The 18,078-nt window shown below is 56.0% G+C and overlaps 1 protein-coding gene across 2 annotated transcripts in view; it reads right to left on the reverse strand.

Moving 5' to 3' along the window:
- Positions 1-17,819, reverse strand: part of LOC132540322 (basic proline-rich protein-like) — a 52,930-nt gene extending 35,111 nt beyond the window's left edge. The window contains exon 1 of one of the 2 annotated variants that reach the window (XM_060197126.1): positions 17,118-17,806. In XM_060197126.1, coding sequence (XP_060053109.1) covers positions 17,118-17,686 — 569 coding nt within the window. In that variant the 5' untranslated portion in view covers positions 17,687-17,806. Of the gene's footprint in view, positions 1-17,117 lie in introns of both variants that reach the window. The other variant, XM_060197125.1, reaches the window with a different exon arrangement.
- Between the last annotated feature and the right edge of the window lie 259 nt (positions 17,820-18,078).

An 18,078-nucleotide genomic window follows, 5' to 3' on the forward strand; every position in this document is an offset into this window, starting at 1 on the left:
AGATCCAAGTCAAGGGTCCCCATCCCCAGCGGGGGTAGCCATTGGGAACCTAGCCAAAGTCCAGAACTTCTCTTTTTATAATTTAATTAATTTTTAACTTTATTTTAACAGAAGAGAGAGAAATTGAGAGGGGGGGAAGGGAGAGAAAGACAGAGAGACACCTACAGCCCTGCTTCAGAACTCCTGAAGCTTTCCCCCTGCAGGTGGGGGCCCGAGACTTGAAGCTGGGTCCTTGTGCATGGTAATACGTGCGCTTAACCAGGCGCGCCACCACCTGGCCCCTTTGTCACGCAGGGCATAGGGGCATTACTTGAGAAAGAGGAATTTCTGGAGTCTGAGGAGAAGGGCAGGTCCTCCAGGACACTTGAACAGGTGAGTGTCTTCTAAAGGAACCTACAGATAGATGGATGGATGGGTGGATGGAAAGATGGACGGATAGATACACACACTGGAGAGTGGCAGTTGCTAAGTGAGGTCACCTAGCGTTGGCCTAAGCCCCACAACCTGGAGACAAGGTGTGTGAACAGTCTGCAGATGGCTCCAGTCCTTCCCACAGGCCAGAGGTCCCAGACACCAGGGGACAGTCGGCTTCTGTGTCCCAAAGGCCCACGGAGCATGAGAAGAAGGTCGTAGTCTCACACTGCTGAGTCGGGGGGCAGGGGTGAGGGGTTGGTTCATGAGGCAACGAAAAGCACTGGAAGCAGAGGCTCTGGGGTGGCCTCTGGATACAGGCACTGCTCTCTGACCTCGAGCCCTCCACAGGATCCTTCCAGCAGCCCAGGGACATGGGTGAGTGTCAGAGGCTGTGCCCTGGGTACGAGGATATGATGTCTGAGCACAGTCTGCAGAGCTGGAAGCCAGCCAGGCCTCACATGGGCCAACTGCCATCCCTGATACTAAACATTGCCGTCTCTCTTAATTTCACGGGCTTCCCCCCAAAGCTGAGCTAATTATTGGAGCCTTAATCACACAGAAGTTGGCCTGGACCCTCTGGCCCTCTCCCCTCTCCCCTACTCCCACCCCCATCTCCAGAAAAGTTCCTTGGGTGGGTGGGCTGTTGGCTCAGCTCGAAACCCCAAATCCCAACCCCCATGAGGGAGGGTGCATGCTGCTAAAACGGGCCTTGGAGACCACCCACTCATCTCTCTCCTCCACTTCTTGAACAGTTAGCAAAGTGAGGCCCAGAGGGGCTGGGTGCCTGGCCTAAGGTCGCACAGAAAGCCGGGTCTCCAGATTCCCAGGCAGACCCTCTTTCCACGCCCCCACGCTGCAGTCACTAAGGATTCCCTGAGCTGCCTCCTGACAGCTGCACACAGGCACGCTAGGCTAGGCGGGGGGCGACCCCAGCCCCGCTCCCCTCCTGGAACGCCGTTTGCCATGGGGCCTCTTAGCAGAGCAAATTAAAACTCAAAGAAGGAGGGGAGAAGCCCCCTCCCCCTTGAATGTGGCTCCAGGCGGCCCCCAGATCCGGTGGGGCCTGAACCAGAAGCCACGCAGGGCTGCGCAGTTTCTAGACAGCACCAGGAAGGAACCTGGCAGGAGGAAGCTGGTGGGACACACCTTGGACAGCTAGGCCTAAGCGAGCTGGCCGTCTCCCCACTCTGCGCGGTCCCTTCCTCGACCTCCACAGAGCACCCCCAGGAGGGGAGAGCACCTCCAGGAGGAGACTGAACCCATGGAGTTTTCAGTGCGTATTTGAGACTCAGCTTCCCAGGTTGGGCAGGCTTTCCTGAGCACCTAAAGGCAGCCAGGTGGGCTGAGAAGGGTGGGGACCAGGCAGGCTGAAAGATCTCCAGAGATCCCTCAAAAAGCCTGTGAGGGGGAGGGGGAGGAGGGAGAGGAGGGGGAGGGGAGAAGAGGAGGGAGGAGGGCAGGAGGAGGGGGAGGAGGAGGAGGAGGAGGGGGAAGAAGAGCAGCAGTGGAACTGAGTGGAGACAGCCAAGATTCAGGGCCCGTAAGCCCACAGCACACAGGAAGACAATCACCAGCTTTTAGCAGGCCCAGGAGAGGCTGAGAGGCGCAGTGCTCAGAGCCCAGCCTCCCAGACCCAATAGCAAGTGCCCGGCTCAGGCCTGCTTCCTCGGTTCCCCCAGGACATCTCCGCTGCCAGGTCCACTCTACCTGCCTGCTGCACCTGAAGGCAGGAACCAAGGGCCATGCCCAGTGGTCCAGCCCGGGTGGGGGGCTTTCCCCGTGACAGCGCCGAGGGCCGCCCTGAGGGAGGCCCAGGGAGCTGCGTGCTGTCCACCAAATGCTTCTCCAATAAGGTCAGAGTCCTCTGCGAGCCGGGCCGCTAACAGAATGCAGATCCCGGGCTGCCTGCCTGCCAGTCAGCTGCGGACGCGAACCTGAACACTTTCTTGGGTACAATTGTTCAGATTCATATTATCCCTGGAGTTTTTTTTTTTTTTTTAATTTCACTTGTACTTTTTTTTTACAGTGTGTTTCTTGACATTCTTTTTTTGTGTGTGTTTTATTTACTTTATTTTAATAAGAGAGAAAGATAGATACAGAGAAAGACGGAGAGACAGAAACCAGACACTGCTCAGCTGTGGCTGATGGTGGTGCTGGGGACTGAACCTGAGAACTCAGAGCCTCAGGTACAGAAGATTTTTGCGGAACCATGATGCTGTCTTCCCCAGTCCCACAGAAAGAGACAAGTGGAGTTTGCTCTTGCCGACGCGTCCTGCAGACTGAGTGTTGCCTGCATGGCGACCTCTGCTTGGCCAGTCACTGGGTGGGAGGGACGGGACCGTCCAGGCCGGTCTCCGTGTCACAGTGAGCTTCTTGCTCTGGGGACCTTTTACGTGCTCTGCTCCTCAGCAGTCCTGCACTCAGTACACCCTACAGCACTCACGCCTTGTTGCGCTAGCCACAGCCTCCAGGGAGCTCCTCCCTGGGCCCCACTGCCCTGGCCACCAGCACTTACCACTTACTCCCCCCACCGTGTTGCCCCCGTAGCTGCTGTGTAGAGTTCCTTGCATCTGCAAGTGATGTGCCTTGGGAAGTGCAAAGGGAAACCCAGACAGAATCTAAGGACGGGATGCCCCTGAGCCTGGCTGGGGGCCCACCTGGTGGCCTCATTGTCAAGGGCCCAGATTCCAGGGAGAGCCTGACTGGCCTTCAGACCCAAGGCCCAGAGGCCAGAATCAGTCTTGGTGGGGACCTAGCACTGAATCTGGGGAGGGGTGTGTGTGCAGACATACTCTGCCTGTGCAGATGCACTGACGCCTTGCCCGAGCCCCTAGGGACGGTGCCACTCCTCCTCTAAAGGTCGCCTCTGACCCAAGCTGGAGAGGCTGACCAAGGGCTCTTCCCAGGTCTCACCCCTCAGGTGCAGCCAAGGGCACTTCCCACTGACTCTCCTGTAACTCCACTCTGAAGCCCACACTGAAGACTCTGTCCTTGCTCCACCTGAGAGGTGGGCAGACATGCGGAGGAGGAACATGAAGACCCGGGGGGGTGGGGGGGCAGGTAGTGGTGCACCTGGTTGAGGGCTCACATTACAGTGCACAAGGACCCAGGTTCAAGCCCCTGGTCCCCACCTGCAGGGGGAAAGCTTCATGTATGGTGATCCAGGGCTGCAGGTGTCTCTCTGTCTCTTTCTCTCTCTATCTCCACCTCCCCTCTCAATTTTGGTTTCTATCCAATAATAAGTTAATTAATTATACTTTTAAAAAGTAACACATGAAGAGGGAGGAGGAGGGATGGGAGGAGGAGGACGGAAAGGAGAAGGAGACCCGGAAAAGACTAGAATATCCAGAAACTTCTGCAAAGTATTTTTGAGCAGGGTGGCCAGTCACAGAACAACATGCCCTGTTCTCTGCTTGGATCACAGGAAGCTGGGGAGCATGCTATGATTCATTCACAGGCCTGGGGCACCCCTTCGCACCCCTCAGCACCCTTGTCCTGGGTGGGAATGGCTTCTGACGGTACACAAAGCAAGTCTGAAGTTCCAGGACACAGCCCTGGGTTAGACAGAAGTCACCAGACACAGTCTCCTCCCCCTCCTTTCTCTCCATTTCTCTCTGTCCTATCCAACAACAACAACAACAGCAACAACAATAACAACAACAAGGGCAACAAAAATGGGAAAAATAGCCTCCAGGAGCAGTGGATTCGTAGTTCAGGCACCAAGCCCCAGCGATAACCCTGGAGGACAAAAGAAAGAAAGCCTCATCTACCAGGGCCAAACCGTGGGGGGAAATAGCCCCATACGGCTAGTTAGGATGACTGTCTCGTTTTAAATGTGGAGCAGCTCCTCTCCAGGAACAGCTCTGCTGAACCGTCTCCACTGGCAGTTTTCCTTCTAGGCGTCTCCTGGTTCTGGCAGGGATCACCTTCCTCCCCACTAGAGGTACCTTTTCTCTCCCTTTTCTCTTCCCTGAGCCCCCTCCCCACTCAGCTCCCACTAGAGTAAGGCCCTCAGGGGAGGCTCCCTGGCTGGGGCAAGCCGGGGACCTCTCTTTCCACGGCCCCATCACAACCTGTGTGGCCCGAGACTCCTCTTCTGTCCAGAACACAGCCTGGGTTCCTGACCCCTGATTCATTCCTCACTCTGGCAGCGGTGAGACTGTGGTTCCTGAGAGCGTGCCAACATTTTAAAACCACCCACCTGGACTCCGGCTAGAGACTTTCGGCTTCTCTGACTCTACTCTGCTACCTGGCACCCAGCCCTTCTCTCCCTGCCGCCTAGAGCCAGTGCCCACCTGGACTCTGGCTGCCCACGGTCCTCTGGAGCCCTGTGGGCACAATCTCAGGCTTGGCCACCGTGAGGGCATCCCTCTGTGACTGTCAGCTGCTCTGCCCCTTGCTGCTTCAGCCTTTGCCCTCTCCTGCCTTCACTGCAGTTCTCTGGAAGCTGGGGACTGTGCTTGAACTTTCACCTCCAAGTCCTCAAGTCCTAAGTCAGCTTCAGGAAGGTCTAAGATTCCCAAACAGACATGACGGGTCTAGACCTCAAATAAATCCCTCTCTCCATCGTTACCAGTCATCTATATCAGGAACAACAAAAAACAACAGACCCCTTTGTGGGCCCTCATAGGACCTTGCCCTCAACTTGGTTCAACAACGGTAGAGAATGTTCCATCCTCCAAAGGGAGCCTGGACAACATACTCTATGCTCCACCTGAGGAAGATGGGTCCTGATACTGGGGCAGCTTGGAACATTCCTACTCATGACCACAGAATCTGAGCTCAGATCTACAGGGATGCAGAGGTCACATAGGCTCCTAAGCTGAATATGGGCCCCCGATCACATCAAATCAATGGGGCTTATAGTCAACTATATATATATATATATTTCCTCCAGGGTTATTGCTGGGGCTCGGTGCCTACACCATGAATCCACTGTTCCTGGAGACCATTTTCCCCCTTTTGTTGCACTAGTTTTTTATCATTGTTATGGTTAATATTATTGTTGTTGATGCTGCTGTTGTTAGATAGGACAGAGAGAAATTGAGAGAGGAGGGGAGACAGAGAGGGGGAGAGAAAGATAAACACATGCAGACCTGCTTCACCACCTGTGAAGTAACTCCCCTGCAGGTGGGGAGCCGGGGGCTTGAAACGGGATCCTTTCGCTGGTCCTTGTGCTTTGTGCTACGTGCATTTAACCCGCTGTGCAATATTTATACACCTCTCCCATATTTGGGAGCTACTCTCTTCCCTGATCCAGCTTTCTGGTCCTTTTTCCAGCCATGACATCATCTCCCCAGACAATAACTCGGATCCACCTGAATATCAGATTTCAGGCTCAGGGAAAAAAAAAACACTAGTATAGCCACAGGCCCTTTGGAATATAACTAAAATATGCCTACTAGCTATCTACAGAATGGAGACAACCACCCCCCAACCCTTCATCTGCACTATTCCAGCCTTTAGGTTCATGATTAGTCAACAACTTGTTTGGTTTTATATGTTAACTCTCTTTTCAGCCACCAGGTTCTAGATGCTACCATGATGCCAACCAGACTTCCCTGGGCAGACGACCCCACCAGTGTGTCCTGGAGCTCTGATTCCCCAGAACCCAGGCCCACTAGGGAAAGAGAGAGGCAGGCTGGGAATATGGATCAACCTGTCAACTCCCATGTTAAGTGGGGAAGCAATTACAGAAGCCTTCTGCATCCCACAATGATCTTGGGCCCATATTCCCAGAGGGATAAAGAATAGGAAAACTATCAGGGGAGGGGATGGGATACAGAGTTCTGGTGGTGGGAATTGTGTGAAGTTGTACCCCTCTTATTCTATGGTTTTGTCAGTTTCCTTTTTATAAATAAATAAAGGTAAATTAATTAATTAATTAAGTGAAATAAATAAATAAAATCCTAAAAAATAAAAGAAATTCTACAAACAGAGGAACTGACCGTTGACAGGGAGTGAATTCAGAGAATCAAGGACAGCAGAGCCCCCATAGAAAGAAGATTCCGCAGGTCTACGAGGCTGAGACATTTCGATCCTACCAGCCAGAGTGAACAGAAAGACGCTAGATCACAGAAAGACATGGGGCCAGGCAGAGAGGACTCTGGGGATTAAGTCCATAGCGAGTCCTGGGCAGACTTGCAGCCACTGGGGTTAGGTGGGGAGCAGCAGCTAGCACGTGGAAGGAGGTAATGGAAAATGTCCCTGAAAAAAAGGAAGATGTGCAAAGATTTGCCAAAATCTCCCTAGGATAAACCAAACCTGACATGCTGTACTTAGACTCCAAAGGGTCAACTGCACAGTGCCGGGAAGGAGGGTGGAGGGGGGATGCCCACAGCAGGGAGGGGGTTGGGGGGACCCGCCGTGGAAAGGAGCCAGGCCATCCCTGCAGGGGTCTGGCTGTGGAGGGGAGATACCTTGATAAAATACACTGACAAGTGGCAAGACAGACGGAGAGAGGGAGGTCCCAGTCTCCCAGGAATGGAGAGAAGGTCCGGCTCAAAACAGATGTGGGCCTGAGTAGCTGAAGCAGAGATGAAGGCTGCAGGAGACACAGAACCGGGGTGGGGCCCCCAGCAGTTGTAAGGTCTCTGCAACCCAGTCACTTGGCCTATAACTTCCAACTGCTGGCCAGTGGAATCTGAGTTTAACGGACAAGATGGAGGGACTTGTCGATAACACTGTTTATTTTTTTAAGTTATTTCCCCCCTTTTGATGCTCTTGTTGTTTTCTTGTTGTTGTAGTTATTGTTCTTGTTGTTGTTACTGATGTTGTTGTTGTTGGATAGGACAGAGAGAACTAGAGAGAGGAGGGGAAGACAGAGAGGAGGAGAGAAAGACAGACACCTGCAGACCTGCTTCACCGCCTGTGAAGCGACTCCCCTGCAGGTGGGGAGCCAGGGGCTAGAACCGGGATCCTTCCGCTGGTCCTTGAGCTTTGTGCCACGTGTGCTGAACCCGCTGAGCTACCACCTGACCCCTTCACTAGAACTGTTTTATAAAGATATCTTTTTATTTTTAAATCAATTAACTTTTTTATTTGATAGAAACAGAGAGAAACAGAGAGGGGAAGGGGAAGACAGAGAGACACCTGCAATACCACTTCACTGCTCATGAAGCCTTCCCCCTGCAGGTGGGAAGCAGGGGGTTGAACCTGTGTCCTTGAGGACTAAATCGTGTGCACTTGGCCAGGTGCACCACCACCTGGTCCCGACACTGTTTTTTTATAATTAATTTACTTACTTATTTTCAATAGATACAGAGAGAAATTGACAGGAAAGGGGGAAAGAGAGAGGGAGAAGGGAGAGAGAGAGAGAGGGAGAGAGAGAAAGGGAGAGAGAGAGAGACCTGCAGCACTGTTTCAGGTGCTTATGAAGCTTCTTCACCGCAGGTGGGGATCAGAGACTTGAACCTGGGTCCTCACACATGATGACATGTGTGCTCAATAGGGTGCACTACCACCCGCCCCCAGTGCTGTTTTGAAGAGCGGGAACTAACTTCTCTGGGCAGGTCTGTGTTCCTGTCCCGCTGCGAGCCATCAAGCACAGGAGACCTCGGCCATGGTGCCCAGTCACACTGGTGGAAAAGCATCCGGCACAAGGCTGGAGCCTGGACAGGCGCATCCCCTGCACCCTGGCAAACCGCCGTGCTCTGGAGGGCAGCCCTCGGTGAGCAGGGTGAGGACGGGGACCGTGCTGGGAGCGGCAGCGGTGGAAGCATGAAGACGCGAGCGGACGTGGGGTTCCGATCCTCCTGGTGCCCTGGGAATGCGGACGGAGGCTCTCTTAGTGCACACAGGAGCACACTGATAGCTCCCACTGAGGAAGATGTAAAAAGCAGGACCCGAGGCCCTCACACCTTAACTTACAGAGATCAGTCTCCCTCCCACCACCCACCCCACCTCGAGACCTGCTGCCCTTAGTGTGGTGAGTGTCATATCACACCTAGAGTGGGAGACTCCTTCCCAGGGAGAGGCTGCCAAAGATGCAGACTAAGACACAGACACAGACACAGACTCAGACTCAGACACAGACTCAGACTCAGACACAGACTCACAGACAGACTCAGACACAGACTCAGACACAGACTCAGACACAGACTCAGACTCAGACTCAGACTCAGACACAGACTCAGACTCAGACTCAGACTCAGACACAGACTCAGACTCAGACTCAGACTCAGACTCAGACTCACAGACAGACTCAGAGAGAGACTCAGACACAGACTCAGACTCAGACTCAGACTCAGACTCAGAGAGAGACTCAGACAGACTCAGACACAGTCTCAGACACAGACTCAGACTCAGACACAGACTCAGACTCAGACTCAGACAAAGACACAGACACAGACCCAGACTCACAGACAGACTCAGACCGACTCAGACACAGACTCAGACACACAGACACAGACTCACAGACACACAGACTCAGACACAGATTCAAACAGACACAGACGCAGACGCAGACGCAGACTCAGACTCAGACACACAGATGCAGACTCAGACACAGACACAGACACAGACACAGACTCACAGACACAGACACAGACTCACAGACACAGACACAGACTCACAGACACAGACAAAGACTCAGACACAGACTCAGACTCAGACTCAGACACAGACAAACTGCTGGTGGTGAGACTGAGCAGACCAGCTAGGTAGGGAGAGAGCACAGCACAGTGCAGGGCTTCAGAACCTTGCAGCAGAGCGAGTCCTCCATCAGGACTTGGGCTCTGAAAACCACAGGAGGCTCCACCAGGACAGTGCTCTCTGCAGTGGCCAGACCTGGAAAGCCTCCCCAGCCTTGTGTGTGTGTGTCCTTCTCCCTCTCTCTTTTTACTTTTTTTTTTGCACCATTTTTTTTTTTTGTCTCCAGGGTTATCGCAGGGGCTCAGTGCCTGAACTATGAATCTACTGCTCCTGCTGGCCATTTTTTCCTCATTTGTTGCCCTTGTTTTTCGTTGTTGTTATTATTATTGTTTTCCTCATTGTTGTTGGATAGGGCAGAGAGAAATGGAAAGGGGCGGGGAAGACAGAGAAGGGCAGAGAAAGACAGACACCTGCAGACCTGCTTCACCACCTGTGAAGCATCCCCCCTGCAGGTGGGGAGCCAGGGGCTCGAACCCAGATGCTTGAGCAGGTCCCTGCTCTTGATACAATCTTAACTGGGTGCACCACCACCTGCCTGCTCCCTCTGCCCCTTCTCTGTGGCTCCCAAAAGGCTTAAGGCCACCTCCCATACAGGAGAGAAGGGGCAGGAGCAAACACAGCTGTATCAAGCTGGAGCTGTAACAAGGCGATATGGCAAGTCAGTGGAAGGAGGTATTTACGGAGAGAAAGGAGGAATGAATGCCAAAGGGGGAAAAAAAAAGTCAGGGCCCCAAATTCCTGATGAAAATCCAATCACCTACTCCACCTAAAAAAATAAAATAAATGGGATCCGGGTTCGAGCCCCCGGCTCCCCACCTGCAGGGTGGTCACTTCACAGGCAGTGAAGCAGGTCTGCATCTGTCTGTCTTTCTGTCCCCCTCTCTGTCTTCCCCTCCTCTCTCCATTTCTCTCTGCCCTACCCAACAATGACATCAATAACAACAATAATAATAACCACAATGATTAAAAAAAATAAATGAAGGGCATTCTTTCTGTACATGTGCCCCAAAGCAGCAGGCCTCTGGGAAGCCAGAGCACTGAAGCTCTCATCTCCCTTTCATGGGAACAAGACTAGGCTGGGCTCCCCTGGGCAGGGAGGGCGCCGGTCTGAGTGGCAGGAGCAGCATGTGCACAGAGGACATACCTCTTCAGGCCAGCTCAGAGTGGGCACAGCTGGCCTGGCAGCAGGGAAGGGCCTGAGGTGAAGGCAGAAAATCACAATCGCATCATGGCCACTGGCACGCGGCACCACACGGAGTGCTCTCTGTGTGCCTGGCAGCACTGGGCAACCTGGGGCGGCAGACCCCAGGCACTTTCTGGGAGCACAAACTACAGGGATAATGGCCTCAACCCCACACACGGCCTCCCTGCGTGTGTGCAGCTCTCCTGAGGGCTGGTGTGAAAACCCAGGAGAGTGGCCTGGCAAGGATGCATCAAAGACCTCCAAGACCAGAACCCAAACCAGGGTGTCCAGGTCTCTCCACAGCCAGCACCCACACCGACTCCAGACCTTTCTGCCCAGAGTCCCCACCCGCCCACCCGCAGACCCACCACACACAGGACTGGAGTGAAACGGAACGAGTGTAGAAATACGAGGGGAAGCATACAGCCTTGAATGCCCCCAGCCGTGACCATGGACTGCAAACATCGGCTGACAGGGACATGGACGTCACACAGGCTCCTGTGCTAAGTATGAACAGATAGGGCCAGATAGACGTGGAAAATACTCAATTGTACTTACATATTTTCTTCAAATTTGGGAGCTGCTCTCTGCCTTTATCCAGCTTTCTAGTCCTATTCTCAACTCCCACACCACCTTCCTAGACAATACATTTAGTCCACCTGTGGTATAGCTACCAAACTCCGGCAAAAGTGACTAAGGTCATGGGCCCTAGGAACATAGCTAAAATAGACTTCCTGGCTTCTATCCATCCTAAACTCCCTGTTCACATCTTTTCTACCCTACATTATGGTTCCTGTGCATTAAACATTTTGTCCTGCCTTATATATTACTACATTTCAGCCACCCGTTTTCAGATGCTACTATGATTCCATCCTGACTTTCCTGGGCAGACGACCTCACCCATGTGTCCTGGAACCTCCCCTCCCCAGAGCCCTGCCCCATTAGGGAAAGACAGAAACAGGCTGGGGGTGTGGATCCACCTGCCAACACCCATGTCCAGCAGAGAAGCAGTTACAGAAGCCAGAACTCCCAGCTCCTGCACCCCATAAAGAATTTTGACCCATACTCCCAGAGGGGTAAATGTTAGAGGAAGATGACCAGAGGGCTCTGAACTCGAGTTCTATCAGGATCCCGACAGAGGAGTGGGGGGGGGGGGGAAGTGAGGAAGGAGGACACTCAGAAGTAGTAGATGTGACTTAGAAAGGAAGAGAAGGCAGAACCATAGGGGAAAAAACCGGGAAAATCTATATAAATCTAGATAAATACTTACAGAAATAATAGTCACCCCATATCTGTGACCTTGGGAGAACCACGGTAGTTTCCAATGGAGGGAATGGAGGTGTGGAATGATGCAGCGTACTCAGCCACCTTATAATTTTGTGAATCAATATTAAATCATTAATAAAAATGATTTTTTAAAATTTATTTATTCCCTTTTGTTGCCCTTGTTTTTTCATTGTTGTAGTTATTATTGTCGTTGTCATCGTTGGATAGGACAGAGAGAAATGGAGAGAGGAGGGGAAGACAGAGAGGGGAAGAGAAAGACAGACACCTGCAGACCTGCTTCACCGCCTGTGAAGCGACTCCCCCCTGCAGGTGGGGAGCCGGGGGCTCAAACCGGGATCCTCACGCTTTGCGCTACATAAGCTTAACCCACTGCGCTACCGCCCGACTCCCAATAAAAATGCTTTTAAAAGGGGGGAGGCCCAGGTACGAGTGAATGCGGAAGAGGTAGCAGGCACAGACGGCAGAGCACAGCGGGCTGACCCAGAAGAGAAAGCCCAGGTTCTGAAGGCTCAGGAGTCTCTTTTCACCAGGTGTGCACATAGTAGGAGCTCTGTGGGTTGCTAAGCCATGCCTGGCAAGCTGCCCCCAGAACGGATCCCCGGCTGGCTAGGAGTCAGAAGTCACGGTGGATGGTTTCAGAGCCAGCCAGACCGCAGGTAACAGGTGACTGACTAGGAAGGGAGCCCTGAGCCAGACTCCCAGGGTGGTGGCTTGGAGAAGGCCTGGGAGAAGATGGCTCACTTGCTAGCACCCTGGGGTTGAAGAATGGCACCAGGGAAGTGTCACGGGTGGTGGCATCCTGCTGTGGTCTCCCCCCCACCCCCCACCCCACCCCCGGCTGCTGTTCTTTTCTGGACTTCTTTCCTACTTTTGTATTAAATAATTTTTTAAATTTATTTATTTTCCCTTTTGTTACCCTTGTTGGTTTTTTATTATTGTTGTAGTTATTATTGTTGTTGTTATTGCTGTCGTCATTGTTGGACAGGACAGAGAGAAACGGAGAGAGGAGGGGAAGACAGAGAGGGGGAGAGAAAGACAGACACCTGCAGACCTGCTTCACCGCCTGTGAAGCGACTCCCCTACAAGTGGGGAGCCAGGGGTTCGAACCGGGATCCTTCTGCCGGGTCCTTGTGCTTTGCGCCACGTGCGTTTAACCCGCTGCGCTACCACCCGGCTCCCCGCTTTGCTACTTATTAAAAGATGACAAGGTTGGGCATGCAGTGTCGCACATGAGAGAAGTTCTGGGTCCTTTCCGTGATGCTGTGTGAAGCACACTAGCCTGGGGCCAGGGAGTGAGCTCAGCCCGTCAGAGCACCAGCTGGCATGGCTGACACCCCTCTGAACTGAGGCTGCAGGTTCAAACCCCGGCACTGCCCTATACCATTGCTCAGGCCTGTGCCTCTTTCTCTTTTCTTGCCCTCTCTTGTAGAAAGGAAGAACGAACTCATGATACTCATCCTAAGGAGACCGACATCTTTTCACTCCTATGAGCCACAGAAAGACAGGTGTTGGTGGGGGGGGGGGGGCTTTCATTCATCAACACTGAACGTCTAAGTAGCAGGCACTGTTCTAGGCTTGGGCGGGGAGGCCCCTGACAACTCACCTCGGAACCATAGCCCTCACCAGACACAACGTGGGCTTCGCGAGGATTGGACTCTCAGGTAAACCAGGCCCAGAGAGGTCAAGCAATCCAGGGAGAGTTGCTCAGCACCCTACAGGCTGTGTATCTGGCGCTCACACCCGTCCTTGTGGTCTCCCCAGGGTGACAGTTTATTCCCCGAAGGTGACGTTGCCTCCGGGCCAGGGAGGCCCCTGAGTTGCCACAGTCCTGTCCTCTGAGCCAGCCTCTTGGAAAGTCTCCCACTTGACCCCAGGACCTCTGTGGTCAAGTGGGGAGAGCCCATGACACGGTGTCGGTTTTTATTGGACCAACCACCGGCGAAGCTTGCTGGCATCTGGAAACGCCGGAGAAAATTAAGTTACCACATTCTCACATTTCAGCCTTTCGCCCGTTTTCCTTTGCAAACAGGACATGTTTATTTAAATACAGCATGTTCCGACCGACGCCAAGTCGAAAGCCAAAGATGTCCACCCTGCCCCCCTGGGCTGCTCCGGCCACTGCCTGGCAGTCTCTGGTGAGTTGAGGAGGGGGCATCCGGGACAAGGAGCAGCCCCCTGTCCAGGAGAGGCCTTCCCTCTCCCTCTCCCCCTCCCTCTCCCTTTCCTTCTCCAGAGGAGCTCCATCTGTGGCCCCTTTTGTGCTCTGGGGGGGGGGGGGACCCAGCATCTGTTGACTGGGCTGCTCAGTGTTTCCCTCAGGCCCCACAGTCCACTTCCCCTCCCTGCCACAGGGGTCATAAATCACGCTGCATTCTCCCAGGGTTTATTTAGCTTTCTCGTGAGTGTCACCACCTCACAGAGCGGGAGGAACTGACAGTAGTTTACAAAGGACAGACGGGGCAGAGGCACTCCTGTGCTCTGTGCTGAGGCTGTGATGAGGCCACACACTCAGGCTCTGATATGGGAGTTCGGCAGGGCCCCCTTCCGGGCCAGAAGCAAACCCCAAACACTCACCCTGCTGTCTCCAGGAAGGTGGTATGACACCCTCCACAGATGAGACCTCTGCTTTAGAAAACCCCCCCCCCACACACACACACACACCCCTCCATAAAAGCCCTTCTGTAAGGCAGGATCTCGGGAAGGGACATGTTTCTTCTCTGTTATAAAGCACGGCATCATAATGGGAGCACCAGGCACCAGGCAGGCCTAGAGCACATGACAGGCTGAGTGACAACATTTCTCCCCCAAGAACAGCGCAGCCCCCATGGGAGAGGGGTAGGGGGAGACTGGGCTGAGCTGGGGTGGGGGTGACCACCTCCCGCCTTCACACACATGTTGGAAAGTGGACCTTTGATGCTGAGTCTCCCTCTACACGCTGAGCTGAAGTGCAGCAGGAACTCCAGTCCCTGAATGAATGAAGGAGGGAAGGAAGGAAGGAATGAGACATTCCTCCCCCAAAAAATCCTCAGTGGAGCTTAGAAATGCCAAACAGTCCCCCAGAGTTCCCAGAACTGGAATGCTGCCTGAGTTGACAGAAAGGGTGTGGGGTGTCAAGGACTGCTGGTGGGCTGGGTCCCCACCCCTGCAGATGTCCCCACTCCTCACAGCTGCCCCCTCTCTCCAAATGGAGGGAGGCTGAACTGGGCAGCCAGTCCTAGAGGCCCCAGGCCCACCCCCCCTCCCCTGCACCCCAGCCCACGCAGCACCAGACGTGACCAGAAGGGCACTGATACTCCAGCACACGCTACTTGGCCTGTGATTCGCTGCAAATGACTGTGACCGCAGTGGGGGGCCCACGGAGGACCTGGTCCCCATCCCCTTTCTCCCATTAGAGAACAGATGGGCAGACCCAGCTGACTGGGACTCCCGGGGGAGGGAGCTGGTGGCATGCGGACTGCGTGCTGTGCCCACAGTTTTAGAAGACTCCCCACAGCATGCCGCCTCCTCTCCTCCAAACACACAGCGGGGCTTTGGGGAGGCAGCCTCCAGACCCCAGGCAGGGGAGCCGAGGTCACAGCAAGCTGAACTCTTGCAGGGGGTACCTGAGGCTATGAAGGCCTTTCCTGAGAGCTGAGTTCGGCAGTCTAGCTGTGAGCCTCGGCTCAGACTGGCCCGTGTTCCCAAGAAGCCCTGCAGAGTGGCAGGGGCTGTGAGTTCAGAAGCCAGGTACATGTGGGTCCCAACACTCAGCCAGCTGGGTGGCCTCAGCCAGTGACAGGGCGCCTTGACTGCACGGTGATGGGGGGCTGACAGCTGGGTTCACTGGGGCAGGAAAGACATTGTTCGCTCCACAGGAGCTGAGCCTGGACTACTACTTCACAAACTCACGTGGCTTCCCAGTGTGAGGAGTGAGGGAATTCAGTCTGCAAGTCACAGGCATCTAGAGACATCACCAAAAGAACCGTCTCGATGGTAGGGGTAGAAACAGCGCCTCCTTTAAGTAGCCGGGACCCTGATTCTGACCCTGTTATGGCCGCCACCTAGCGTGACACTGGCCAACTCCCTCGCAATTCCGACATTCATTTTTCTACGTGTGCGTGTGAAGGGCCTGCCAGAAGCTGCTCCAGCCCCACAGTGTGATCATCGCACTTGGGTAAACATGTTTTGAGTCAAAGCAAAGCTCTTGGGGTGTGTGGGGAGGGGGGAGGCCTTGTTGTTCAGTCCGGGAGACACAGAATGAGTCAGAAGGGGTGACAGGCATGTAACTCAGCCTACTGGAGCAGAGACGGGTGGGCCTCTGGGTTCCATCGCCAGTTCCACCATCCACTAGAGCATACTCTAGCTGCACACTCTCTCCCCTTCCTCTTCCTTTATGAATAGATGAACCTCAAAAAATAAGAAGGAAGTGGGCTGGCAGGTGATTCACAGAAACAACAGGCTCTGATGCAGCTTAATCTCAACATCTCTGTCTTTCTTCTCTCTCTCCAGGAAGGTGCACCTAGCTCCCTCCAGGACACAGGGCTCGCAGAGGTGGTGAGGCAGGACCCCAAGAAGCCCCCACAGGGCGCAGGCCCTCACCAGGTCTGTGCTCTCAGTTCCCAGGCTCTGCTCCAACCCCTTCGCCATGGCCGCCTCCTCCCCCACCCCACCTAACCTCCTCTCTTCAGGTTACCCAGAGCCCAGTCAGAATCCAAGTCCCGAATCTGGTAGAGCGAGGATCAAAATGATAAATGCTTCCCAAAACGCTGACATATGAAAAGTAAATATTTGGTTGCACAACTGGGGTTAAAACGAGTGTCAGTGAGTGGGCCCAGCTCTGCCCACGCCTCTCCTGCGCCTGGCAAGCCCCGGGTCGGGCCCTGGCTGAGTGCGGTTTGTAAGATTATAGCGCTTGGGCTCCAGGAGGCTGTCAGCGTTTCCATGCTTGCTTTTGCTCTCTCTCTCTCTCTCTTGCTCTCTCCCTCTCCCTCCTTCCCTTGCTCTCTCTGGAGGCATTTAAAGCGGGTCATAAAAACCCGCCCGCCCCAGCTGCGACTTGCCACCGCGCGGGGCAGACCTGCAGCCTGGTGGCTTCTCCGAAGTTAGACCTCGGACACGCTCTCAACTTAGCGGCCCGGCAGCGGGGGGGAGGTGGGGGGGGGGAGGCTGAGGCTCTGCGATGCAGCCCTGCAGTCCGGCCTGGCGCCCCCCCCCCCCGCAATCCCCCCAGGCCCCTCCACGCCCCGCCCCAGGGAGCTGTCCGCCGGCCTGCGGGGAGCCTCTCTCCACCCTGCCCCGCATGATCCCCAGGGCGCAGGGAGAGCGCACGGGCAGGGGGAGGCAGCGGAGGGGACCCCGCAGACCCCGACGAGTGCACGGGCAGGGGGAGGCAGCGGAGGGGACCCCGCAGACCCCGACGAGTGCACAGGCAGGGGGAGGCAGCGGAGGAGACCCCGCGGACCCCGGGGCGCAGGGAGAGCGCATGGGCGGCGAGAGGCAACGGAGGGGACCCCGCAGACCCCGACGAGTGCACGGGCGGGCGGGGGAGGCAGCGGAGGGGACCCCGCTGACCCCAGGGGCGGCCGGGTGGCCGGGTACTCACAGGCGCTCGGCGTTGCGGGGGACGCCCCGGGGCACCGCCCGGAGGCCCAGCCCGTGGCAGTCCACGCTGGCGGCGGAGCAGGTACACTTGGCTGGGCAGGCGGCGGCCGGGGGCCCGCTCAGGACGCTCGCCAGGGCCAGGGCCAGCGCCAGGCGGGCGCGCAGGGCGGCGCCGACCCCGGGGCGCGCGGGGGCCATGGTGCGGGCCCGGCCGGGGAGGCGGCGGGCCGGGCGGGCGCGGGCGGCGGGCGGGCGCCGGGCGGACTGGCGGGCTGGCGGGCGCGGAGGGCGGCGGGGGGCGGGCCGGGCGCTCAGGCGCTCAGGGCGCGGGCGGAGCGGGGCGCGCCAGGCGGCGGCGGGGGCGGCGGCAGCTCCATGCGCGGGGCGGACGCTGCCCGGCTGCGCATCGCCGGGGCGTCCCCGGGCCCCGTGGGCTGCGGCCCGGCGCGGGGGCTGGGGCGGGTGGCGGGGGCCGCGGGGCGCGGGGCGCGGGGCGCGGGGCTGGGCTTGGTTGCGCGGCGGCGGCCGGGACGCGGGGCGGGCGAGCTGGCCGGGGCTCGCTCTCTCCATTCACTGAGCCGGACAGACACCCGAGCCGCGGGACCCACCTCCCGCCCCCCCAAAACGCCAGCTCCGCCTCCCATTGGCTGCGCAGCGCGTCATGTCGACTAAGTTAGGAACTTTGCAGGAGCGCCCAGGAGCCAGGAGGGAGGAGGCTGGGGGCTGGGGGCCGGGGGCCGGGCCGGGCCGGGCCGGGGCGGGGACTCTCCGGGGGCCTTCCCTTGCACTCGGGTCTTGGCGGTGCCTGTGCTCCCCGTCCCGCCTGGGTCCCAGCGCGGTTCTGCAAAGGGCGTTGGAGGACCCGTTTCGTAGGTGAACCACAGAGCCGGGCAGAGCTGTGGCCCAGGTGCAGGGTCTCCAGGACCCTCAAACTTGTGGCTTAGTGGCCCCAGCTCTGGACG

This window comes from Erinaceus europaeus, chromosome 9 (assembly GCF_950295315.1).
Source record: "Erinaceus europaeus chromosome 9, mEriEur2.1, whole genome shotgun sequence".
Taxonomy (NCBI): domain Eukaryota; kingdom Metazoa; phylum Chordata; class Mammalia; order Eulipotyphla; family Erinaceidae; genus Erinaceus; species Erinaceus europaeus.